This window comes from Anopheles maculipalpis, chromosome 3RL (assembly GCF_943734695.1).
Source record: "Anopheles maculipalpis chromosome 3RL, idAnoMacuDA_375_x, whole genome shotgun sequence".
NCBI classification, from domain to species: Eukaryota; Metazoa; Arthropoda; class Insecta; order Diptera; family Culicidae; genus Anopheles; species Anopheles maculipalpis.
In genome coordinates, this window is record NC_064872.1 from 68,335,988 (window position 1) to 68,361,842 (window position 25,855).

The window sequence follows — 25,855 nt, forward strand, 5'->3', positions numbered from 1 at the left end:
CCAGCTGTCAAAAAGCTTCCAGCAGAGACCACACACTTTGCGTTCATTCGTTCGTTGGTTGTTGACTTCTTCTCGTGGCGCACGCTTGGCTCCTTTTCCGTGGTCAGTTTCCTGCAAACAGTATGTGTTCCAAAAAATATTAAACAAAGTGTTAATGTTCTTGCATTTAGTAAGCATAATGTGGTAACATGTTTTAGTATCAAACAGAAGCGAAGATTGCACCTTCGCTTGTTGGTTTATGTTTCGTGTAAACTGCGTACGAAAATGTGACCCCTTCTTCGCTGACTGGAGTAGCATGTTTCTTGCTTCTTTTCGCAAAAAAGCCCATCTGTTGTGTGCTACTTTTCCCATGAACAGCCAAGCATAATGATTCGCAGCATACGAAACTGATTGCGGGGTTAGTTTGAAAATGTGCATGTGCAGTGCAGTGGAGAGAGAATTAGAGCCCCCCCCAGTCTTTCCATTACTTAAACTCGTATTTAAGTGTTAGGCTTAGAGCTGATTTCGTAAAGTAGCACCGCTGCTCATGCTGACCGACCGACCCGAATGCAGTTTTACTTTCCGTGCTGAGAGTTGTGTTTTTTTATTCATTCATGTGCAGTGCAAGTGAATTATGTTGCAAGAAGTTGCCCGAGGCGAGGTTGCATTAGCCAGCAGATAGTTATCTTTCTATCCAGGTGTAGTGTCTGTCTGCTTTGTGCGAATAGCTATCCATGCGGAATTTTGTACCAGCCACGGGTTTCGTTACGGTAAAGAATGAGTCAAAACCCGACGCCAATAATGCATTGGGAACCCAGACGAACCGTTCTCCCAATCGTGTGGCAAAATGGGTAATTGAATAATCGGACTCAAGATAGCAAATTACGCTGCCCAACAACGATGCTCGTAATGCGTGTGGCTTCCAGTTAACTAACGAAACCAACTAATTCACAAAGGCGAAATGAAACGGAGTGTGCATTGTTGCATACCGGGCGACCAGTTCCACCAGGTGCAGCAGGGCATTTTTTCCTTGGAGGAGGTTTTCCATCCTTCTTTGCACGTGTGTGACTCCATGACTAATAAATCATGGCCATGAACGCGAAGATCGATAAACCAAGACGGTACCAACCTTTAACCCTTATTTCTTTCTTACGTGGTTCCTTATTCGTACGTTATCTGTGCAGATTTACACGAATCCCACTTAATAAAGGCTTTAGTTTTATAGCTGAAATGATATCCTCGTCGGCGTTATCTTCCGCAAAGCAAAGGGAAAATAAAAAGCGGGAAATCATGTTACCACCTGTTGTTACACACTATCAGCCCAGGACATACTATAGCAAACCGGTAGCAGAATATTTGTCCATCACGCGTTCGTTCGTGCTGCAAACCAATTCTCCGACTGGTCGTTAAGCTATTTTTATCGTAAACGGCACACCACGTTCCAAATCAATGTTGAAACAAACGAAAGGACACACAATCCACATGCTGGTTGGATTTTTTCTCCCGCCATCGCCAAAACAACGCTTGGACTGCTTAGATTGATTGATAACACCTATTCACACGCGGTTGGCTATTGGTGTGATATTTTCGCCCAACAAACACCCCTATTGCCAGTAGTGCACCGAAAAGAATGGCTTACAAACATTACCATGGTTACAGGTGCCAATGAACCTGTGATTGATGATGTCCTCTTAACTCAGGAAAGAGCTTAGTAATTTAATTCAAGCTCCTCTACTCGCAACAATGTCGCTTGAAGTGATACGGAGCAATCCGACTGACCAGCTGGTGACCGTGATTTCTACACACGCTAGTAATAGTTTCTCGGGTGTGGTGGTGGGTTCATTGAAAAGTGAAATGAGCATGCTGGTTGTGCGCGAGATTGTTGTTGTTTTACTAACCCCAAAAATAAACACTCATCGCTATGCAGCGGTTAGAAGTCGTTAGGCACTGTAACGGTAAGAAGTACAGTCCGGCGTAGACCTGCTGATTGCGAAAGGTACTAACCGGCTTATAGAACCACCCCGGGTGTTGAGACGACGAGTGTGTGTTGAGGTAGGTTTCGCAATTTCCCGCGAACTGCTGTGGCAGGGCGCGAGTGTTGTAGGGCGACATTTTTCAGTACACCGGTAATTGGCCTAATTGGATTTGAATGTCAGGAGGCATGCCGGGGAGGGAGAGCAAGTCTGAAGAAAGTTGCCTGTTGCGGTGTCAAAAATAGATGACCTTTCTTTTTTTTTTGATTGTGTTTAAAAATTTAGTTTTAGTTCCCGCCGTGTCAATGATGAACCTGTGGCAAAGATCCTCGTACTTGTAGAGGATTGAACTTTTAGTACAGAGTATTAAAATAATGAAGTCTAGAAAGCCAGACTAACATCACTGGAGGTTTAAGTTCCCCAAGAATTGGAAGACGAATCCTTGCTGAGCAATATTAGCAATACAAGCCGTGCTCTACGGACGATGGCCATCCACTGCCAATCTTTTATTCTGGACTTTCTGGTGATCAGATGAAGTTTGGCCGACTGTAAAGCATCGATCATCTGTTTTACTTCAACATAATTTAGATTTTCCCATAGGAGAGACTTAAAAGAAACAAAAACTATATTTATCAGAGTATTCCAGATTCTGAAATGGTTTTTAAACTCTTCTAACTCACATTTTTTCACCTCCTTATCTCCTTATCTCGTTGAAAAGAAGACACGGCGGAACGTTCGATAATCACTCGATTTTACACCGCTTTTCTTCTCCCTCAGCAGCAGCAGCCCGCCGCCAGATGTTTAATGGCGTTTAACACATCCGCGTGTCCGCACACTTGCGAACAACGGAACAACATTAAACATTAGCGGAGAAGATTTCGTGCGTCATTTGCCGACTAATCAGCGTGAAGGCGCCATAGAAGAGTGTGCAGTAGTAGTACCCTTTGCCCGGGAGGATCATCATTATGGGTCACTTAAGCGGAACTTGTGTTTTGCTTCTTGCGCACTGTACAAAAGCATGCTGTTACTGCATGGTGGTAGATTGTGGTGTTTTGGGTTTTTTTTGTGCCAATTTATGTCTGCAAAATCTCCACCCGGACAAGCATTCCCATAAACATTTGCAAAGCGATCAGCTCATTAAAAATGGTCAGAAGTAGATTACGGTGAAGAGGAGCGAACGAGAGGATAGATAACGTGCAAGGAAATGCATTGAAATATAGCTTCTAGCCGGCAAACGAAAGGTAAAATTCAAACAAGTCGAACGAAGTATGTTGATTGAAAGCGGTTTTATTTTTTTCTATTTGTAAACAAAACACGGATGTTTATCGCGCTTAAGGGTCGGCGGTATGTGCGCCATGTTCATTTTTCGGTTCAGAAATAGAGAGCGGTTATCACGCTTCGAACGTCTTATCTCGTTCGAATCCTCCCGGGAGTCCACATATGAAGCACATGTTCAATATCGCTTTACTTGTGTAAAGTGTTATTTATTTATAATTTTTCCTCTTTTTTCCTTTACCTTCTTCAGCTCGTGCTCTGTGCGAAGCCGAGAAACGGGATTTTCCTGCCACGACTAGAATCTAGCATTCCGAACAATCCAACCCCACGGATCAAACATGCAAGATGGTCTCATATCCCGTGCGGGAGCCACTATCTATAACGATGCCTATTCCCGTCAAGGGGCAGCCAACTACAACCGTACGCTGGACGGTACGGGTCAATACTCTCCTTCGAAATCTTGTGCCCATCTTACCCGCCAACCGCCATCGCCTCAACACACACCCAACGGTGACTTTAAGCTGTGCGGATACGACGGCGCGACGAACTCCTGCGGTCCACTTGGCGACGAATGTGTACCGAATTCTGTCGGCAGCACGCTGACTGGTGCGTCTGCCAGCAAGGCGGACCTGTTCGGTGTGTTTGAGTTTTGGTTAAGATTACGGTACGATCTGACGGCGGTACGACCGTGGGAACAGTTAAAATCGGTCCAGCTAAAAAATCCACGTGCTGCACCAGGCTGTGCGTACATTCCAACAAAGGTAAGGTGTATTGTTTGTTTATTTGTTTGGGGAGATAACTACATGTGCCTGGTCTGGTACCTTTCCTTATCGCATCAGTCATGAATGAAGATCGTGATAGTAGATTTATGGTAGAGATTCCGATAAGTGGCCCGCGATTAAAAGGGCAAGTGATTGATGCTTTCTGTTTGTCTTTTGTGAAAACCCCTGGAAGCGATGAGGATTTCTAGCAGTCTTAACGACAGTGTTTGTTGGTTTATTTTTAGGTTGAACATATCGCCAACATAATCACTCACGGCACCTGGGTCTTACCGTCGATGTATGCTGCGCTAAATCTGTACGATCGTAGCCACACACCAGCCCAAACACTGGCCGCCGTTATCTATGGGGCTGCCCTATCGATGCTATTCTTCGTGTCGACCTGCTTCCACTGTGTCTGCTACTGTAATCACAATCGTCCGCTAAAGGATGCGCTGCATCGATGCGATCGTGCCATGATCTACATCTTCATTGCCGGTTCGTACTATCCGTGGCTTAGTCTGGGTCATACGACCCATCCACAGATTGTGTCGGTGGTGAAATGGAGTGTTTGGGTGATGGCATTGCTGGGCATTGTCTACCAGCAGGTAAGATGTTATAGTGCTTTAGAAAAGTCAAATTATCCATATTACCAACTTCCCTGCTCTACGCTGATGGTGTCAAGATTTTTTTTTTCCTGTGTCCTCGTCCGTCCGTCCGTCCGACCCTCCAAACCTTCGTCAATGATGTCGTGTCGTACGAATAGCCTAGCCCTATGTCCCGGCAAGTGCCAAGTATACCCTCTGTGATACATAATACGTTCTGTAAAGGATCTCGGTGTGTGGCTTGACGAGCCACTCTCATTCAACACACAAGTTGATTATGTTATCAGCAAAACTAACAAATCACTGGATCTGATTGTTAGGTTATCGTCCGAAATCTGTGATCCCCTCCTATCTGAAGTCGCTGTATTGTTGTTGGGTTCAATTTTCCCTGGAATACGTAGCTTTGGTCTGGTTTTCCCCAGGTTCAACTGCGATGGCCAGACTGGACAGTGTTCAACGCAAATTTTCGTGTGTATCTGTTTCGCGCCTCCTTACCGGTTATCATCTGGCTCTCCCTCACTATCCGGTCCGTTGTCACCTTCTTGGGCTCTAGCCCATTGAAGGAAGACACTTCCATATATGTATTGATGTCCCTTCTCTCCTATCAGTCATCCCCCTTTTCGCCGCCTTCGTGCTTTCCTAGTAATCCTTCCCATTATCTTGGCGTAAACATAATTATGGATAAGGTAGCTTCGACCAGGATCTTAACAAAAAAAAAAAAATCCATTGATTGCAGTCCTGAGGTCAGTTAGAGAGATGAGATTTATCTAATTTTCAATTCAATTCTCTCTGCTTCTTCCCAACAGATGTACCACGAACGATACAAGTGCTTGGAAACGTTCTTTTACGTTGTGATCGGACTCGGCCCATCGATGGTGATCGTGCTCTGGGGCCACGAATTTACTGGAATGTCGGAGCTTAAGTTTGGCGGAATACTGTACATTATAGGTATCGTGTTCTTTAAATCGGACGGGTTTTTCCCGTTTGCACACGCAATCTGGCATCTGTTCGTGGTGTTTGCTGCGTCGGTGCATTACTTTGCCATCATGACACACCTGTTTCCGGACGGGACGAGCGGAATCAGCGTGTCTTCGGTGGCTGGGGCGGTGACTGGTTAAGCAAAACGGGAATGGTGATAGTAAGGGTTTTTTTTCCTTTTTTTATCCATTCTAGCGTGCAAAACGGGTACATCCACACGAATTGAACAATTCGCTTGATATAATTAGCAACTTTTTTTTTTTTTTGGTTTGTTTTCGTTCAATCCTTGTGTTCATTATTTGTAAATGTAGTTGGTTTATTATTGCTGTATAGTGTAGTGTAGACAATTTGAGACGAAAATAGGCGAACTATATATTCCTATAAAAGCACGTGTATACAAAGAAAGGAAAGAGGCGCACCCACTTAGGAAAGGGAAAGTTTCTTAGAAACGAATAACGTATATATATTTTTAACAAGTATAAATATTGATAGACCAGTGAAAACGAGGTTAAATGTCTGCGATTAAGTTTCTATTGCTTGCTCAAATTTGTGTTGTTGCTACCTTTTCCAATCCTATCCTAAGTTCTAGGGCTAATAATACTCAAACGATGAACAACAAACAATCCTTCATCTCGAATCATTTTTTCTTAAGTTGTACCACGAAACGTATGCTCGAGACAGACCTAAGTGTCATCAACAGATATCCGCCGTTTAGAGTGGGAGTGGGGTTAGCATAATTTTTGTCCTATTGTGATACGTAGCATGTGTAAGGAATGGTTATATTTAGTTACAATTATTTTTTATTGTAGTCGTTTCCTCCTTCTCATGAGAGAACCCAGGAAAATAAACCATGGAATTGAGGAAGAAAATGCAAACGCTTCATCAAACACAGAAAAAAAAGAGGCGAATAGTAATTTTAGTACCAAAATATGCAAACAAGCGTATAGCTTAAGTTAAAACCCGGAGGAAACCAATATCGCTCGGTAAGCAACAAAAAATCGGAGCTCTCTATCAAGAAGTGCGAATATTGATATTATTGTTAGAGAAGACCCAGTCGGTAATGGTGGTAATGGTGGTACCCGTTTTTAGAGAAGTCTGAATATCGTTTATAGAATAAAAGATAGAAAGTTAATCCACCACCTTCGATAAACTAGTAGCCAAAAGAACCCACGCATGCAGCCGCTAGTGAGATGCTCGGCTTCATCACTTACCAATCGAATAATATCGTTGAATACTACACAAAGGTCTCACCGTAAAAATACTCGTAGAAAAAGATCACCAAAAGCCATCCCACCTTTTTGCAGTAGAAGTGAGTAGCAATACTTTGGATTAAACACTACAAAATTGAATGGTCCACCAGTTTTGCTCTCCTTTTAATTCCCAATAGTCGCATGAAAAATGCAGTAAGAAAACAAGTTAAAAAAAGTATTTAATCGTTAACGAATGTGACCAAAGTATTTCCAGGCAAATGGAAAGATTGTAGAATGTTTCAAACAAATCACCATTTCGGCAACACTTTAACCATTTATCTTTAAAAAAAAGTAACACAATCCACCAATCTCTTAAACAAAAACCAAACCCAACGAATGTTTCACAATGTTTAAAATGGACAGAGGACATACAGACATTACCACACACAGACAAAAAAGAAAGCCAAATAATGCTCGAAACAAATAGTTGTAATGGTTCTCAATTTTTGAAATCCTTCTTCCAACAACCGAGTTACGATATACAATAAAATAATGCAACAGTTCAATAGAATGTTTTGCAGCTATTTGCATTAGCTAAATGCTACAGAAAGAAAACACGGTTGGGTTTCGTGTGCACCAACTGAATATATGGGAATTTATTTTCCTTTTGAGAACACCGAACGCTTTAAAAGGGACCTGGGGCTGTGATGAAGATTGCATCCTTCAGGCATTTTTATATTCCACCCAACCTTTTCTGGAACTACGGCAATGGGTTTGATAGCTAAACTTAAATTCTTTTTGCCACTTTGGCATGAAAGCGGCCAACAATTGCCGGTAGATTAAAATTAGTGTACAGGACCTTTCATAATTTCGTGCAAACGGCGTGTTTGTCGCTCCGAGTGGCGGAAAAATTTATCCAACACATATTCAATCTCCTTCCTGGTGTGCAACGGTGGCCAAAGTGTTGTGATGGCAAAGTGGCTGTCAAAGAAAATAATAGTAAATAGTACATTTGGTTTTCAACACACATATTTCCGTCAGTCCGCTACACTGTACCGGTGGAACCGCATCGAATCGTAGGCTGAATTTTGCATCAGCTCAAGCATCTTCAGCTCGTAGTTGAACTGCTTCTCGTACAGCACATTATTTGCGTGATACCGTTGACGGCAGACGGCCGAACTGTGAAAGTAAAGGGCATTGTTTTGAAAAGCCATGCTCCAAAAAGCGGCACAAACCTATACTTACTATGGTGGCTGCAGATTGGTGTAGCTGGGATGAAGACTTTCGTCCGAGCGCGTGCTCGATTTTGGTTTCTTCTTCTCGCCGCCCGATTTGCGCTTCGATTCACGACGCTTTTTACGTGACTGCTGAAAGTTGCTCCTGTCCATTGTGGTGACGAATTTGATATGAAAACGCTGCTGTTTTTTGGTGCTGCTCTGCTGTGCCAAAACGTATCATAAAAATATCAATCTTGCATACTTTTGCTACGTCGTTATCGTTTCCATGGCAACTGATATGCGAAGTGGCAGGCAAAGCAATCGATTTGTTTGGTTAATGTAGGTCAGCACAATGTGGCGGGGAAAATCATGGAATCAGGTGGGAGCTGGAAAACGCTCATCAGCCCTAAACCGTTTCTGATTGACGGCGGCAACTTTGCTTTCGTTTTCATATACTTGTGGAAACACCTTTCGATTTTAAATGCTTATCGATTTATTTCCTGCATAATGCACTCAGCCCCTCTGCCTCCCCTTTACAAACTGATTTGTTTGTTTATTATCATTATAGCGCAGTTTATATAATATCACGAAGGATTATTGCTTTAATTGGGATTGGAAAAATGTTTGATTCAAAAGCACGTGGTTTTAGCACACTTACAGTAAGTTTCAAAAAAGCACCTACACCACGTGACCGGTACCTTTGCAGTATATGTTTGCATCGAAGTAGACGTTCTGTCTTATCGATTACATAAAAAACACTTTTTATTGTACTATCGCATCGTAGCAAACATTGCTCGATAGTCGATACGGTTTTGTAAGCTTGGCGTTATATAGTACAAGTATTGCTGTTTCTAACGAGTATGTTTTTTTAAATTACTATTTTTTATTCTTCTTCGGACATCTGTGGTGGCATCATGTTCCGCAACGCGTTTCAGCATAGATTCGTGACGGTGTTCACTAGTGCCGGTAGTAAACCGCTTTCCATCTGGGATGTGTTTACAAAAAATGGCCACGCCAGGCGCGTAACCGATGAGCATATCCGTTCCTTGGCTTTTGAGCTGACCGGTGTAAACGTTGCTACCACCTACATGGTGGCGCCCTGTGCTCCGTGCCCTTCGCTCTCAATCAAACTTCCGTTTCTTGTGATGTTGGTGAAAAATATGAAAAAGTTCTTTTCCTTCGAAATTCAGGTGAGCTAAAGCGATTATTTTGAAAAGGATCATGGTTACTTTTTACCGTTTTCTGTACAGATTTTAGATGATAGACAATCGCTTCGCCGGTTACGCTTTTCCAACTATCAGAGCGGCACGCGGGTAGATAACTTCAGCACCTCCATGCCCCTGTCGTTGACTCCGGGCTGGAATCATATACAGTTCAATTTGGCCGATTTTACACGCAGAGCGTACGGTACGAACTATGTCGAGACGGTCCGGCTGCAGATACACGCCAACGTGCGTATCAAGCGCATTTACTTCTGTGATCAACTTTACACAAACGATGAGACACCGCCCGACTTGAGACTGATGCCACCGGTCCGGCCAAATCGTATGATGCAGCTAAAGATGCAGCAAAAGGCGCAGGCGAAGATACCGCATGAGCCAATCGAAACGGTTCGGCCTCCGACGCCAATAGATAATACTGCTGTGGCAAATCAGTTGGAGAATGAGCTTATTGCACCTGCAGAATGCGCTATTGGTACAGAACTCTAAATTGATGTCATGAAGTGTTGTTGGGCTTAACTTTGTAATAATATGTTTATTAGTTGGATTTTGTTTTAAATCACTCCTTTAGAAACTACACTTTTAAATTAGCACAACTCAAACAACTGAACTCAGAGTATCGGTTCAATCAGTTCTGGAGGAAAAGATTCGAAATAAAGGTGAAGAATTTTCATTTTCAGGTTCAAGAATTTCTGAAAAACTGGAAGCATTTGATTCTTTTATTCATCGCTTAAATTGTACTTTAAGATTGTCTTAAGATTTATGTTGAGTTTGAAACAATTATACCGGCAGCTCCACCGCATGAAACACGTGGTTCGTATAACTTTAGCAAAAGCGCGATAGCACATGCTATCGCTTATTTAGCAAAGCCAAAAAAATTTCTATCCTTTTGACATTGATTGACCAGAATGACATTTCGGTTAACCTGCGGCGCTATTTTCAGACGTCACATTCGTACGACAACTGTCAATTCGCATTGTTCTTGCGAAACGTTCTTAAAACCTACTGAATTTATTGTGATATTTTTTTGTGTAATATTTCTTTTTATGCAAAAATCGATTCACCTTATCTGCTGGTGATATTATGTATACAAACAGTGCCCAAACTCAATTTTGACTGAAACCAAAATTACGCGCCTACCGAAACGCTTTGACAAGGCATGTCAAAGCCAAACGCAACCAAAACCATCAGCAAGATGTGCAAGCAGGTACGGTAATTGCTTCTAAGTTTTGTGTGTCCTGCATTTTGTGTACAGTCGTGTAGGGATTCTAGATGATGGAAAACGAAAAATTGTGTACAAAGCTGCGTAATGTATGTAGTGTGATCGATTGAATAGTACGTTTAGTGTGAGAAAAAAGACTTTAGCGGTACAAGTGTCGCTTGCCTAGAGTGAAATGTGATGTGCTGCTAGAAAAGGAAATAACATTTGTGCTTAGTTCTGGACAATCAGTGAGCGACGTTGCCTAATCGTTCCGAGTATAGCGAAAAAATCAGTGAATTTTGCGCCTGATTAATAATAAAAAACATATGACCGATTGGGAAACAAAACTCTCAAAGAAAAAGACGCATCTTTACTTTAATGACGCTAGCGGAAAAGGGAAGACAGGTCGGGATGCAGAAATGTTGGATGCGTGGTCTGCGCGTTACACACAGATGGCGCTGGTGTAGCAACCGACCAATAGAAGCTGCTCCGTGATTGGCTGATGGGCAAGCTAGAGTGAAAATTTGAGAAAATGTGATATTTAGCATAAAATTGTGGCTTACAAAACTATCCATTGATAAGAAAATTGCAGCAGGAACTGTTTTGAATTCATTCCGCATAGTAAAACGACACCAGACGCATTTAGGATTAAAAATTGTTCCAGAGCATCGGCGATTGCAGTTCGTCAAAATGGCGACCCAACGCATCGACCAATCAGCGTCGAGCTTTGATAGGTGCCGTACATGATCGCAATTTTCCATACAATCGAGGCCTTCGCGTCATGCTCTGCAGAAGTGCGTCTTCTGTGAGCAAAGTCGGGTCGAAAAGATAGCACACAGCAGTGCCTAGGGAAGCAAACGATTCGAGCCTCCGTTTTTTGGCTGGGAAAAAGGAAGAAAGTTTACCACTATTTTGACATGTGTCACGCTGAAAATAAAGTGCAATAATATTGTGCAGACAATTTCGTTGTTTGGTGGAAGCGGATGTACGAGGCACCGTCTACCGTGCACGATAGTTCGGGGGAGGTAGGTTTTTCGCTCGCCATGGTTAATATAATGCCCGTGTGGCATAAAATGTGTGTGGTGCAGCTTGCTACTGATTGCTGGCCTGGCAGTGTAGCGAAAGAGCGATAAGTGAGGGCTGGTTGGAAAATGTGTTTGGTGCATCATGCGCTATGCGCTGGCCAGATGAAAATGCATCAACAAACTCGGTGATGGATGCAGGTGTGAAGCACGGGTGGTGTAGGGAATTTAATGCCCCATCGTGGTGTGTTGAGAGCGCTTGGATCAGTTGTTCCGCTGCGTTGAGGAAAACTTGGAAGTTATGCTAGAAGAGACTCTTGTATGCCGTTAGTGACAAAGAAAGTGTGTGTTTTTCAACATTAATTTTTGATTTTACCCTTCCAAAGTGTTCGGAATGGTGTAGAAACGCTAGCAAAGCCGACGCTCAGCATAGCTTGCTGTAGAAAAATTAACTTTGCATCGCGTTTTCTTGCTGGTTGCTAGGTTCTTCCAAATCATGCTCTCACATCTGGCATAGAAACTAATGTTTGTTTTGTTTTATTTTCTTTGCAGGCAACAGGATTGAAAGGAAAATTTCAAAAGTAAAAGCAAGAATTAATGTGTTTTTCTGCACTTAACGTATCTCCAATCGAGGCTTCTTTTCCTTCCGGCACTAACGATTCGAAGAGGGTAAACGAGTACCCGGAGTGAGAAAGCCTGACTATGCACGATTTACTGATGCAGCTTAATGAATAATCAAAAAACCGTATAGATCAACCGTGTGAAAGTTGGATCGAATATAGTGAAAAAAAAAAACAACAAACACACACACAATGACTGGAAGACAGTCAAACGGTCCGGGCGGCAGTGCGTCCGTGGGCAAACGGAGGGGCCGCCCGCCCAAAACGGCAACCATGGAACGGCCGAAAAAGTTCCAGTATCATCTGATGAAGAAGCCCAAATATTTGTGCAAAGATGGTCAGGATGGAAGCAGTACACCGTCAGCGTCTCGCGCCTCCTCGCCCCACGGCAGCGAGGAAAGCCGTCCCTCCACCTCACGGAGAACACCCGCCACAAAAAGCACACGGGGAAGAAAATCGACAACGCGTGGACGTCCGAGTGGCCGAGGACGCGGAGGACATAATAATTCTTCCGCCCGAAAAGGTATGTTGTTGAACTAAGGCACTTTCATTTAAACAACATATTTTCGTTCTTGCATCATATTCCTTCCAAAAACATCAACAACATCACAGCAAAGGAGATGGTACGCGCTGTGCGACGCGCTGCCAGGCTGTGTGCGTATGTGTGTGTGTGTGTTCGTTTTCCCTCCATTTTTTCGCTCGCACAGCGCGCTGAACCTTCTTTTTGACAGTTAGTTGTAGGGACGCACGCAAGTGTGTGCTTTGGAAGAGGAGGGAGCAGGGTGTGTGGTACGCGTTGTCGCGGGCCGACGGGGAAACTTTGTTTTGATGAAATTCCCTTTTAAGTTATTTTTCTTTTTTGACGCCACTTTTGTGTGTCTGTATTTATGTTTTTTTTCCCCGATCGTGTTGTAAATGGAGATGATTTGAGATGAAAGAAACAAATTTTTTTTTTTTGGATCAAAAAAGCAACAGAGTTTCATCGTTAAAAAAATCGATTATGTGTACTTTGATGAAGATTTGTGTCTAATCGTGTTGAAGAACAAAAATGAAACAAAAAGCTAATAAATTTGTTATACTTTAACAGCATACTCGTATCACGATTCGGAATATCATTACGGTTCCGACTTTGGCGACGATAGCGACAAGACCGATCTCGACGATGACTATCTGCGCTCGCCCAGTGATTCGGATGAAAGTCTAGGTAACGAATCCGATAGTGATTTCTCAATGACCAGCTCGAGCGGTGGGCCCGGCCTGAATGGGGGGATGATCTATCTGAAGGATCCAAGCCCGGATCCGATCTGGCTGCAGGAGCGCGAAGTACCACCGCTCGAGCTACCAGATTCGTCCAAGGATCTGCTAGTGCCTACGGACATTGTGCTCAGGTGCACGTCCATCTACGAAATTATCCGACGCTTCCGGCACCAGGTACGGTTGTCTCCGTTTCGTTTCGAGGACTTTTGTGCCGCCATCTGGAGCGAAGAGCAGAGCGCGCTACTGACCGAGCTGCACATTATGCTGCTGAAGGGCATACTGCGGGAAGAAGATTCCCAGCAAACGCACTTTGGTCCGCTCGATCAGAAGGACAGCGTAAACATTGCGCTGTACCTGATCGATTGCATTACCTGGCCGGAGGTGCTGCGTAGCTACATCGAGAGCGACCCCAGCCTAGATCAGAGCGTACTCAAGATACTAACCACTTCCGAGTATCCGTACGTGCCGGCGGAAGATCGCCTGTATGTGTTGCAGTTTTTGACGGATCAATTCTTGGTAACGACACAGGTGCGTGATGATGTAATGCAGGAAGCCATCCGGTATGATGACCACTGTCGGGTGTGTCATCGCGTCGGCGAGCTGCTTTGCTGTGAAACCTGTCCAGCCGTGTTCCATCTCGAATGTGTGGAACCACCGCTGATAGACGTGCCGAAAGGGGACTGGCAGTGTAATCTATGCAAGTCGCACAAAGTGTCCGGCGTAATAGACTGCATCTCGACACAGGAAAAGCAGGGCATGCTCTCGAGACAGGAAATGCTCGGGTTCGATCGGCACGGACGAAAGTATTGGTTCGTGGTACGCAGGATCTTTGTTGAAAATGAAGACTCGTCACAGGTGTGGTACTACAGTACGGTGAAACAGTTTGAGCTACTGCTTTCGAAGCTAGATCCCGACGAGCTGGAAGCAGAACTCTACCAGGAGTTGGATCAGAAGTATCGCGAAGACATCGTGCGACAGATGACGCTTACCGAAACATTAACGAATCAACACAAGGGAGCCAAGAAGTCGTACTTTGAGGTTGACAATCAGCGCGTCGAGAAATTGCTTGGTCAGCCGGCAGTAGAAGAACAAGCCAAAGACGCGGAGGGGGAAGAAGATGACAAAGAGCGAGAGGAAGGAGCGACAGGCGAGAACGGTGGCGAACAGCAGCATGCCAAGGATAAAGAATCCGAAGAAACAGTGAAGGAAGAGGATGGTGTTGCTCAGCAGGTGAATGGTGGCGCCGCCGGTGGCAGCAAACATGTAACGCGATCCAAAACGGGATCACTAACTCCGCGCACGTTTAACCTTGACGAGCTGAAGAAGAAAAATCCAAAGGAAGAGACAGCAAGTTCCGTACAAAGCAGTAGTGCGGCAGCGGCTGCAAACACGGCCCCAGATAGTATCGATCGGCTAACACGCCAAAAGGTAACGCAACTATCGAACGGGACGCTCTATTTCAAGCTAGGCATGGAGAATGGGTACAAAAACTACGTCAACCAGTATGCGGTGCATCCGATCGCGCTTAACAAACCGCAGCGCAACGAGGAACGCGACAAGAAGCGTCACCTATCGCACAAATTCTCTCTCACGCCGGTGTCGGAGTTTAAATGGCTCGGTGGTGGACTGTACGCCACACAGCAACAAATCATCACGACCATCCGGCAAACGTTGCTGGCACTGGAACAGGCGATCGTCACACCGTTCCTGCACCATAACTGGAACCGCCTGCGAAAAGTGTGGATCAATGCGATCGGTGTGTGCAGTACGCCGAACGAGTTTGCCCGGGCAATGTGTATGTTTCAGGCGTGTCTGCGTGGTGTCGTCTTCGCCAGCGTATGGCACGAGCAGTTAGGGCACACGAAAATGTACCGTATAACGTTGGCCGAGCGGGAGGAAAAGAAAAAGTTGGAGAAGCGCGAAAAGCGTGAACGGGACGACGAGGAAGAGCGCAACCGGACGGCGGTAAATTTTGTGAAATATTCTCTTGGCCTCAAGCATCAGGTGTGGAAGCAGAAGGGCGAAGAGTATCGAATCCACGGTCAGTGGGATTGGGTGTGGATGGGAACGGGACGACGAAGGAAGCAACTTCCTCCCGGCCGCACAACGAACGAAGCGGCTCACATCGTGCTGCCGGTGCTGGTGCCTGAAACGCGCGAACGCAAGGTACAGAAGCTGGACTGGCGATCGTACGAAGCGTTCGTTAAAAGTCGTCAACCGACGAAGCCGGCCGCTGTCGATTTCCTCACCGACATTGAATCGCTCAACGAAAAGCTACTGCAGAAGATAAATCAAATCGAAACGTTCGAAGTCCCGCAACAGTACAGCACCGAACTAGATGTTTCGCGAGCACTTTCCACCCCGCAGGGTCGCATACTGTACCCGAAGGTCGGTCGCAAGTGTCCACTGTTGGAGGGATTGCTACAGCGTCGGCTCAACTTACGCGATGCCGAAGAGCAACGCATTAAGCTTGCCAAGGAGCGTCAGGATGAAGGTTTGGGTGAAGAGCCGGCCGTAGTTTCGAAGGCGGACAGTACACCAAGCAATACGACGGTCATAACGGTGCGTGTACTTCCTCCGAGCGAATGTATCGAGAAGCAGCTGCAACGAATTGTTAACAGCCGTGCAACGCAGGCAGGACAAGTCGGTACAGTTACCATTAAACCTCACATTACCGCTTATCAGCAGCATCTGCGCAATCGGCAGTATCGGGAACGGTTGCAGACGTTGGTCAGTAAGGCGCAAGAGTTGCGTGTACAGTATCACTACGCAAATCGTGCCGCCGCTCGCTATCCGTGCTATTCGATCTCTTGCAGCACATCTTCCTCAACAACCGCTACGACGGCTTCGTGCTATTCTTCGTTATGTCGACAGAGGACAGCACTGAAGGCGAAACTGTTTGCACTACTTAAGCAAATGCAGCTGATGGAAATTCAACACACCAGTACCGTTCAGTCAACGGCGGCTACCGCTAGTGGAGTAGCGGGAGCAGCGAATGCCTCGAAATCCATCCTCGAACAGAAGCTGACCGAGGCGAAAAAGGAAAGCTTTGAAAATTTGCTTACCAACTTTTCGGTCCATCTGTTTAAATCGCTCAACGACGATTTGGAGCGATCGAAACGAACGCTCGCGGAGTACGATGAAGGGTTGCTGGCCAAATTGACGGAGAAGGTGTACCCAAAGCAGGAAACGGCGTTCATCGGTGGTGTTACCATAAAGCAAGAGGATGCTACTGATGCTGCTGGTCCACCACCGGCCATAATGGATTGTGACGATGTGGTAAAGGAGGAAGTTGTGTGCAGCAGCGAAGATAACGCACTCGATAGCACCAACACGGCGCTCGACGTAACGTCGACACCGATGATCGAGGATGCAAAACCGGTGGACGGAGAGGACGTAGCGGCGGGCGATATCAGTGGCGTTACACCGTTGAACGAGAATTCCAACTCAAACTCGCTTTCGTCGGATGTTTCGCTTGGCGATGGAACGCGCGTAACACGTGGTCGAGGCCGATCTTCACGGATAGCGGCGGCAACGAAAGCGAACGAAGAAGCAACCGTTGCGGTAAAGGAAAATGTCTCCGCCACAACAACAGCAGCAACTACGCCACTGAAGCCAAAGGAAGAGATAGGCGGGGTTATCGAAAGTAAGCTAGAGTTTATGGTTCCCAGGCGGCCGAATCGTCGCTTTGCGCTACCGTCGCGCAGTACGAAAAAAGAGGAAGCAGAAGAGAAGGAGGAAGCACCCGATGGAAGTGTGCGCGTGTACTCGGTCAGCAGCACAAAGGGTAAGGTTTACCTGAAGAAAACTCTCCCACCGGCGGTGAAAGGTGCCGGTGCCGCTACTGCAGCTGGCGGTGCTGCTGAAGCAAAACCTAAAACGGACGTCCGCATTCCTATCCTGGGCAATGGCAAACCACGCTACCCGGTGGTCAATTATTTCCGCACGAAGAAACCGGGCGTATCATCGATAATGGTACTACCACGCGGTGAACTGTTGAAGCTGGCCAAACACGGTGGACGACTGCAAGTGGCCGGTTTTCACCATCTCGCCAAAGCGAACACATCCGTGTGGCCGTATCCTTGTTCACGCCCACTCTTCAAAACCTGCTGGCTGTATCGTAGCGTCAATCTTTCATCGCTGGCTGCGGTAGGATTGCAGTTGCGCATCCTTTGGACTTGCTTGCGGTGGGACGATATGGCTATGAAGCCGGTAACGGCTGACGGAAAGCATCAGGTGACTACAGAGTCGGAAATAATGTCACTAGAGTTGCTGCGCCACCGGCACGTGGGTATGTTTAATGAACGGTTGCAGTACCTCAGACGGAAGGTGGTCATACCGTTGGAATTGCCGAAAACTGTACGAGGTAAGCAGTAGTTGTGGTGCTTGTTGCATGCTTTGTACCGGAGTATACTTAGGAAAAAATCCATAGTAAATTCCGGAGATTGCTTCGGAGCAGTGCGGAGTGCAATCCGGATTGATCCGGTGTAATCCGTAGTAATCTCCGATATTAATTCCGGATTGCACTGCGGATTTTACTTCGGAGAAATCCAGATGTTAAACCTTATTAGTTCGGTTTATTTGTAGTAATTACTCCGGAGTAAACTCCAGATTAATCCTGAGTAATTACTCTCCGCTTGATCTGAATTCGGGAAAAATGAAAATTTATTCATCCCTAGTCTCAAAAGAAGCTAATAATATTATGATGTATTTTTTCTTCTTCTTACGTTAATAGCAGAAGTTCAATCGATTCGGTCCGGATTGCGCAAACGAAAGCGTGCCGAATCGCCCCAACAAACCGAACCGCAAGTGTCGGAAGAATGGATCGACGAGGACAAGCTGGAATTGTGGGAGATAAAGCTGTACGGTGAAAAGCAGGAAAAGCTTGTTGCGGCCTCCGCCCAGCCGGTCACGCGGAACAGTACCGGCAAGTTGCCGGTGAACAATCGAATGAACGATTCTGCATCCGCATCGCCCGGTGGTGGTGGTGGTGGTGGTGGTGGAGGAGGTGCGACGAATAATAACAAATCGTCCTCCGGCTCCGCTAACAGTAAAGTATCACGGGATGAAATTAATGAAAAGATGGAGCAACAGTTGCGCATACAGCGGGCGGCACATAATCAAAAGCGAGCTTTGGAATTGAAGCAAGGAGGAGGTACGTTTCTGTTTGTGGAATTTTAGATAACAAATTGATGCATTTATATTAACGATGTTTGTGTACGTGTGTTGTTGTTTTTTTGTAGAAGGTGGCACCACTCCTAAAGCAACGGGCATCATTCAGCGCAAGATTATAGTGAAGAATGCGGATGGTACGACAAAAGTTATCCAGCAGAATGTTACGACCTCCCAGTCAGCTTCCACCGCCAGTCAGCAGCAGCAGCAATCTGCAGGAACGTCTAAACCGGATGGTCCGCAGAAGGTGCAAATCATTCGGGGACCAGATGGTAAAGTGAGCGTACGTGGTTTAAATCCGGGCCAGCAGCTGATACAAACTCCGGACGGTAAATTGCACGTGCTTAGCAGCAATCCCAATTGTAAGTATTTTCATGTTACTTTCGTCGAACCTATGTTTATTTGTTGTCTATAATTTGTAGCATTATAGACTCTTAGTGTTATTATATCTCAAAAACATGTTTTTCTCCCTAAGCGTTCCACTATGTCCAATTTAATTCCGCTGGTCAACTCCATCTATATTGATTTTGAATCGGTTTTTGATCGAGTGTTCCACTCTTTACTACTGATAAATTGTCTCAACTAAGAGTCAATAGCCAATAGGTTTCATTGTTGAGTTCTTTTTTATTTGTTTGCTTTTATTCTATTTAAGTTAAGCCGGCCTTTTTCACCCTAATGTATAAGTATTTAAATTTCACTAAAAATAACACTGCTTTTATTCCTCTTTTACGCAGCTCCCAAACAAATGATTACGAAGATCGGTCAGAAGATTGTGAAAGTCGGTCAAACAGGAACGCCCAACACCACCTCCACGGCAACATCGACCGTAACGAGTGCTGAGTCCAGTACGCCATCCACGCCTACAGCACCACACATACTGAACAAGGGAGTGTTGATGCGCAACGTAACAACGACGACTCCAACGGGTGCTTCATCGCCTCAACCAGTGAAACAGGTGGTACAGCGACAACTCTTGCACAAGGTAGGTGCAAAGTGCAAAGCACAATGTGTTTTCGAATTTAAAAGAATTTTTGTAGTTATATTATTAATGTTTGCCTCTATCATTCGCCTCCCAAAAGGTACAAACTTCAAACGCAGCGACACCAGTACAAAACGTTCAGCAGATTGTTTCGTCCACGCCGCAGAAAATATTGATCAATAACCAGAGCACACTGCAGAAGGTCATTACCAGCAGTGGCCATCAGTTGCTGGCCACCTCTACGCCGGTACAGAAAGTGGTGACACAATCGAACTTGCAGCAGCTACTCCAAGGTGCACAGGTGCAGGGCGGTCAGAAGGTAATCGTTGAACCGACGGCAGCAGCAGCAGCAGCAGCGGCAGCTGCTTCCAGCACCGCCCAATCCACAATACCAACGCAAAAGGTGCTACTGGCCACCACACCCGGTCAGCCGACCGTTACCAAACAGATACTGATACAAAATGCGGGCAGCGTTGGTGGAACTCCACAGCAGATCATTATCAATCACGGTGGTCAGAAGATGGTTCAACAGATCGTTGCCTCCCCGGGACAGCAGATCATGATCGGTGGGCAGCGTATCATACTGAACAGTGGACAGAAGCTCGTCAACAATACACCGCTACAGATACAAACGCAACCTGCCGTTGTGTCGGTGGCTGGCGGTCAGCTGACGACAACGGGGACGATGCAACAAATTCAGAAAGTACAACAAATCGTAACGGCCGCCCAACCGACCGTTGCTACGGCGTCTATACAACCTCAGCAGCAACAGCAAACACAGCAAATACAAATTCAGATTCAGCAGCCGGCGACAGCCACTATGCAGACGGTTGCGACAACCTCCCAGCCCCAGCAGCAAACGGTGGCTATCAGCCAGGTGCAAAGTTTGGCCCAACAGTTGTCCAGCGGGAAGTTGCAGCTGGCTAACGTAAATGGGCAGCAGGTATTGTTACGACCGATCAGCAACAATCAGGCTCAAGTTGTGGCCCACGTCAAGGCGCAACCGAATGGTACATCACAAATTATTCCCGTCGCTAACCTCACCGATCCCGCTCAAACACAGCAGCAACAGCTGCAGCAGCAATTGGCGCAGCAGCAACAACAGCAGCAACAACTGATTCAGCAGCAGCAAATCATACAGCCTGCCGTGCAGCAAGTACTGCAGCAAACCACAACGGATATGAATAGTGCCGTCATTCAGCAGCAGCAACAACAACAACAAATAAGCAATTCTGTGGAACAGTCTCTTCTGCAAGGTCAACCACCCGGCACGGTTATTAAGTGTGTTACGGCACAGGTTGTGCATACCGGGCAAGGGCCAAGGATTGTGCTGCAAGGACTACAGGGCAGCGATTTTACACCACAGCAGACGGCACTCGTACAGCAGCAAGTAAAGCAGCAACTACTTCGTGGTAAGTTTGTACAGCATTACAGGGTTTCTTTTGCGGATTTTATTAAGACATTCAGCCAGTCTACCGTGGCTTTTTTATCGAATTGAAATCTGTGATCAACTAGCAAACTGCACTGTGAAAAATTAATGCGCTTTGATAGTTGATAAACAAATTTACCAACCATGATGTCAATAGCGTTGCTGGACAAGTCAAAACACAATCATCCGACCACATCAATAGCGCACCGAACGAGTCAATAATATGCTCGAATGGCTCTGTAACTTGCTGAGTGGGTCAATAGAATCCGTGAAAACCTCGTAAATTATTAACATAATTTGATTACTAACTTTCCGTTTTGCTTTTCTGACCATTTGCGCACAGTACAAGAATCGAACGGTCGGCAAGGTGGCATGATTGGACCGACGAAAATCTATCTCGCAATTCAACCGCCCCAAAACACGATAGCAAACACCGGTGCAGTGGCGGCCGCCAGCCAACCGCCACCGTTGACGCCGGTGCAAATAAAGCAAGAAACGGCCGGGACACCGATACAGATACACCATCAAGTAAGTCGCTTTTAGAGGGTTTTAAAAGGCCCGGCTTCTTCCCTCCCATCATTTCATCATGCTCTCTAGCCGCCCCCTCTATGGTCTACAACATCCTTTCCCTCCCGCCCCACCCATTTCCGTCACTTTGAATTATAATTCATAATCTACTACATAATTGCTGTGTGTGTGGGGGGGAGGACTGTGGTGGAAATGTGTGTAAAGCACAAGAGACACGATGAGGACGATAATACAAAAACAGTGAGCTAAATCATTTAACCAGCATTATTACATCCAACACCAAATAAGCGCGAAACTACTTTCCCAGGTTTGTTAGATTAGGTGTGTCTTGTACGTGATTTTACGATTTTGTTTGTTTGTTCTACGTTTGTTACATAGCATTTTTACACTAGCTTGACAAATCTTTTTCGATAACTATGAATAATACGGTTTTCCCCTCGCCGAATCCCCCCCCCCCCCCCCCCCCCCTGCCAGCCTGCCTGCCAACCCACCCGCGAGCTTGGTTTCGTATCCAATGCTCTGACTAACTTAAAAAGTAAATTGTATAATACCAAGATCTACTACTACAAGACAGTTTTACATAGTGAAGGGTAAAAGTTAAAAAAAAGCGTCGTTGTGTGTTTTGATGTTTAATCTACTTGTTTTTTTTTACTTATTTTTAAATTAACCTAAATCGATTAATTAAGATACGCTTGTTTTAGGGAAGCGCTTGATTTGATACTGGAAACCTAAGTAAAAACTAACAAACCTAACGAGACGATCAAATGCCGCTATTGCAATGAATATTATTTGATATAGCTATTTTAGTTATTGTTAAAAAAGAAAAGATATATGTAACTTCGACACAGTCTTTTTGCAATAATACACGCGCGTATATTAAAAAACTAGGGCTTTCGATAAAATGTATTTCTAATGTGGAATGTTGTACCGTACATTCCTTATTACCAGTGTTGCACCCTACGCATACATGTATGTATATTGTTTCGTTTAGTTTTTAGTATTATTTTTCATTCAAAAGGGCAAAACCCACGGGTTAGATAATGGTTGATACTTATTTGCCGAAGTTAGGGTGTCGAATGCGTACCTCACATGATACTTCTACTTGTCCGTTTTCTTGGCTTAAAGACCTTTTAAGGTCACGCCGGCCATCGGAGTGGCTTACTTGACTACCGATACCACGTAGTTGGATAGTCTGTCCTCAATGCGGGGGGGTGGTCCAGATGGGATTTGCCCTCCGGTCCTGTCGTTTGAAGACCGGCGCCACTGTCGCATACACCACCGGGTCGCGACCAGTGGCGGTACATCTTACACTGTTGTATATGTCAATACCAAATTTCAAAGGGACTTTACTTAAGCTCAACAAATGGCAATTACCATCCACCTGCAAATGGCTCTTGGTTTTGGGTGAATTACGAAAGCTCTTTGAACGACCAATGAAATCAGTGTGCAAGCTAATCTAGCTATTAACCTAAAACTACTCTAGAGTGGATTGACACTTAAAACATGACATGGTCTGTTCCTTTGTTTGATGAGATTGATACAACAAAACACTCCATTTTCTAAATAAATCTATAGAGAGATCCAGGTCATGTGTCACGAGCAATGCAATGACGATCCTTGTGGCCATGTGTATACATTGGGGCACACACAAACACAGATCGACACAACTTTATCTCTGCATAATCGAAACAAAGCTGGATAAACAAAGCGAACTCATTAATTCGATCGGATTTCAACAAGCCCTTCGATAAACGATAGAATATGCCCTGGGAGAGTGTTATGATAAGGTGTTTTGAGCATTCATTGGTTTCGGAGTACGTTTACTACATGATAAAATATTTACTGCATATTATTACGTTACGAGGAGGTTTCTGTGATGCATTATTACAACGACCAAAGCAGATGGTGGTCTGTGTCTAAGTTTCAACACAGGTACAAAACAAGTACCACTTCTCGTGCGTACTATCACAGATCAAAGAAACTATTCTTTTCGCATTCAGTATGAGGAACGTTATAGCATCCCTGTTAGACATGTGCAGAGGTCACTATATCCAAACAAAACTCTAAGTCTACCGCTGCATCAGAACTGCAAACTGCTAATTATCTTCTAATGCGATTTTTCTTAAGTTGGAGTACCATTCCTCACAGGGCGAAATATTCACATGTCTTTTTTTGGATTTTTAGTAGATTTAATATCATTTTTCCAGTTTTTCCATGACAAACCACATATATTTATTAGAGAGGGTAGCTAGAAACTCAATGAGATTCTTTTTCCTATTTGAAATATAATGGAATCGGCAAATAGATTGTTAGTGTGGCGTCTTAGAACCGCCTCATGAAAACCAGTTTTTTCTTGCCTCGGTTAACATTAAACATGATGAAACGTCGCTGGACGTTAATATTCATCATAATAAGATGAAATATCTTTCCTTGCTATACCGATTTTGTATTAAAATGCTTTAACTACCGGCGTGGCGTGTAGTATATTATTTATCCCTTTCTGTGCTTGATGATTTGAATGTTCTCTGTGTGTGCTTAACATCAAGCGGCTTAACAGAATATGTTCTATCTGTCGAGGAGATTTTTCTATGATTTTGCTTGACAAAAGGTCCCATAAAACAATCGGGGTGTCACTCTCGGGGGGTCACTGAAAAACGGGGGGGAAGTAAACTAGAAAAAGATACAAACCATTTTGCGTTATTAATAAAGAGAAAAGCAAGGCGGAAACGGACTCTCTCTCTCCCTTTTTTATCTCACTCTTGGTACCATAAGTAAAACTTAACTGCCCTAAGCAACACTGTACATAATACCTTAGTATTAAACATAATAAGTCCGCCTCGCCACCTTACACTTTATACACACAGCATGGTAACATTTCTATTTGCTGTAACAAAAAGGAAGGGCGCAACTGTAATTAATCAACATAAAACTTTAAACAAGAGCAAGAAAAATGGAAGTTTTGTACGTTTATCTAATACACAACAAAACCTCTCACACGCTACACAACAAGGAAGGTGTATGTGTGTGTGTGTGGCAATGCGCGTGCATGAAGGAATTGCGTTAAAAAGAAGGAACGGCCAGTTGACTTTAGTAACACAAATATGTTGGAGAATATTGTAGAATTGATGACACACGATTTTTTTTTCTCGTAAAAAAGAGACGTGTGTGTGTAGTGTAAAAATTAGTAACAAACACATACAATATTCTTCATGGAATAATGTAAGAATAGTAGTAGGAAATGATGGTAATATATATCATCATCATCATCATCATCATACAATTGATACACGGAATAATTAGGAGAACATAATGAAAAAGAATTGACAACAGCAAATTGAAAGCAAACAACAGTGGTAATCAATAAAGAAACAAAACATTATAATAAAACAAATGTATCTGAGCAAGAATAACAGCAACTACAACAACAACAACAAAAAAAACGAATTTTACAAAAATAATTTCCGGTGTGTGCGTGTATTTGCTTGTTAATATCCTAAATCACATGACGAAACGAAGTATCCTTATTCTCTCTCTGTCTCTCTTTTTATCTCTTTGTATTATGTTGTACCTATAAAATGATCTATTATTGCTCAATTTAGTTTGTGTTTCCGTAACGAAAGGAACCAACTTTTCTTTCTTTGTTACATTGTGTAGCATTTATTTGCTGATTTTTGTTTGTTTCTTTTGGCCTCGATTATATTCAATCTTTTATTCACGTCGCACACCGGTCTCCGAGCCATAATATACCTTCTATGCTATACCACAAGTAATCGTGTCGTGTTGTGTAGTGAGCACAAACGGTAACAAGCCAATCTTGGAATTGATGAAAACAAAAAAAAAAACAAAAAGACATACGTTAGTGAGTGAATTTTGTGTTACTACCCTCTACTAATCCTCTAATATTACTATTCACTTTTATCACCACCACAAGCGGAAAGAGGGCGGATCGAGAAAGTGAAGAAAGGAAGCCACATGCTGCGACATATAATATGAATGCGGGAATGCAATTCTCCTTTATCCTTGTCTCTTTTGCTTTTTAAGTTAGCGATTTAGTTGTACATATGTGTAGGATGACGACATGGGATACATGTTGTGTTGGTGAGCTGTGCATGAATTAGTAGAGAACTGATTAAAAAACACTCAGGAAGGTATTTTTCCAATACCATAAGTAAGAAAAGGAGTTCGATTATCCACACACACAGAGCTCACTACAACTTGGTTTTTGAGGGTATGATAGTTTACAAAAATAACAGGGAACACAGGCACAACAAGACCCCCAGGAAGAGCAAGTGAAAAGCATAAAAACGACACTTAAATGCAGAGCGCTGAAACGTTGGCGGGCAGGGCTTTCGTTTTAGATCTCTTCGTCTGGCACACCGTTCCTGATTTTTTGTTTTCACATGATCCCTGCGAAAATGTGTGTGTGCGTGTGTTGGTGCGTGTATGGTTTCG

At 44.4% G+C, this 25,855-nt stretch overlaps 6 protein-coding genes across 6 annotated transcripts in view; 4 read left to right on the forward strand and 2 right to left on the reverse strand.

Moving 5' to 3' along the window:
* The window catches only part of LOC126561752 (nucleosome-remodeling factor subunit NURF301-like), a 135,885-nt gene extending 114,432 nt beyond the window's left edge, over positions 1 to 21,453 (forward strand). The window contains exons 2-4 of the mRNA XM_050218062.1: positions 19,423 to 19,449; positions 19,547 to 20,858; positions 21,219 to 21,453. Of these exons, the coding sequence (XP_050074019.1) occupies positions 19,423 to 19,449; positions 19,547 to 20,858; positions 21,219 to 21,418 (1,539 nt within the window). The 3' untranslated portion in view covers positions 21,419 to 21,453. The remainder of the gene's footprint in view (positions 1 to 19,422; positions 19,450 to 19,546; positions 20,859 to 21,218) is intronic.
* LOC126563419 (40S ribosomal protein S27) overlaps positions 1 to 25,855 on the forward strand; it is a 262,225-nt gene that overhangs the window by 111,001 nt on the left and 125,369 nt on the right. The window lies entirely within an intron of this gene.
* Positions 1 to 25,855, reverse strand: part of LOC126562579 (nuclear migration protein nudC) — a 170,565-nt gene that overhangs the window by 5,671 nt on the left and 139,039 nt on the right. The gene's annotated exons all lie outside the window — the stretch shown is intronic.
* Positions 3,535 to 5,708, forward strand: LOC126563143 (monocyte to macrophage differentiation factor). The gene is made up of 3 exons (XM_050219768.1): positions 3,535 to 3,988; positions 4,234 to 4,593; positions 5,397 to 5,708. The coding sequence occupies exons 1-3, from the start codon at positions 3,566 to 3,568 to the stop codon at positions 5,706 to 5,708; spliced, it is 1,095 nt and encodes a 364-aa protein (XP_050075725.1). The 5' UTR covers positions 3,535 to 3,565.
* Positions 7,604 to 8,146, reverse strand: LOC126563283 (uncharacterized). Its single transcript, XM_050219912.1, has 3 exons — positions 8,004 to 8,146; positions 7,815 to 7,937; positions 7,604 to 7,739 (listed from the first exon to the last, which is right to left on the reverse strand). Exons 1-3 carry the CDS (start codon positions 8,144 to 8,146, stop codon positions 7,604 to 7,606), a joined length of 402 nt encoding a protein of 133 aa, XP_050075869.1.
* On the forward strand, positions 8,890 to 9,684 carry LOC126562916 (cilia- and flagella-associated protein 20-like). Its single transcript, XM_050219516.1, has 2 exons — positions 8,890 to 9,165; positions 9,226 to 9,684. Exons 1-2 carry the CDS (start codon positions 8,890 to 8,892, stop codon positions 9,682 to 9,684), a joined length of 735 nt encoding a protein of 244 aa, XP_050075473.1.

Coding starts and splice junctions, on each gene's coding strand:
- LOC126563143 (XM_050219768.1), top strand. CDS start 3,566: ATGCAAGATGGTCTCATATCCCGTGCGGGAGCCACTATCTATAACGAT. Junction 3,989..4,233: donor GTGCGTACATTCCAACAAAG/GTAAGGTGTATT, acceptor GTTTATTTTTAG/GTTGAACATATCGCCAACAT. Junction 4,594..5,396: donor TGGGCATTGTCTACCAGCAG/GTAAGATGTTAT, acceptor TCTTCCCAACAG/ATGTACCACGAACGATACAA.
- LOC126562916 (XM_050219516.1), top strand. CDS start 8,890: ATGTTCCGCAACGCGTTTCAGCATAGATTCGTGACGGTGTTCACTAGT. Junction 9,166..9,225: donor TCTTTTCCTTCGAAATTCAG/GTGAGCTAAAGC, acceptor TTTTCTGTACAG/ATTTTAGATGATAGACAATC.
- LOC126563283 (XM_050219912.1), bottom strand. CDS start 8,146: ATGGACAGGAGCAACTTTCAGCAGTCACGTAAAAAGCGTCGTGAATCG. Junction 7,938..8,003: donor ACCAATCTGCAGCCACCATA/GTAAGTATAGGT, acceptor TTACTTTCACAG/TTCGGCCGTCTGCCGTCAAC. Junction 7,740..7,814: donor GATTCGATGCGGTTCCACCG/GTACAGTGTAGC, acceptor TTTCTTTGACAG/CCACTTTGCCATCACAACAC.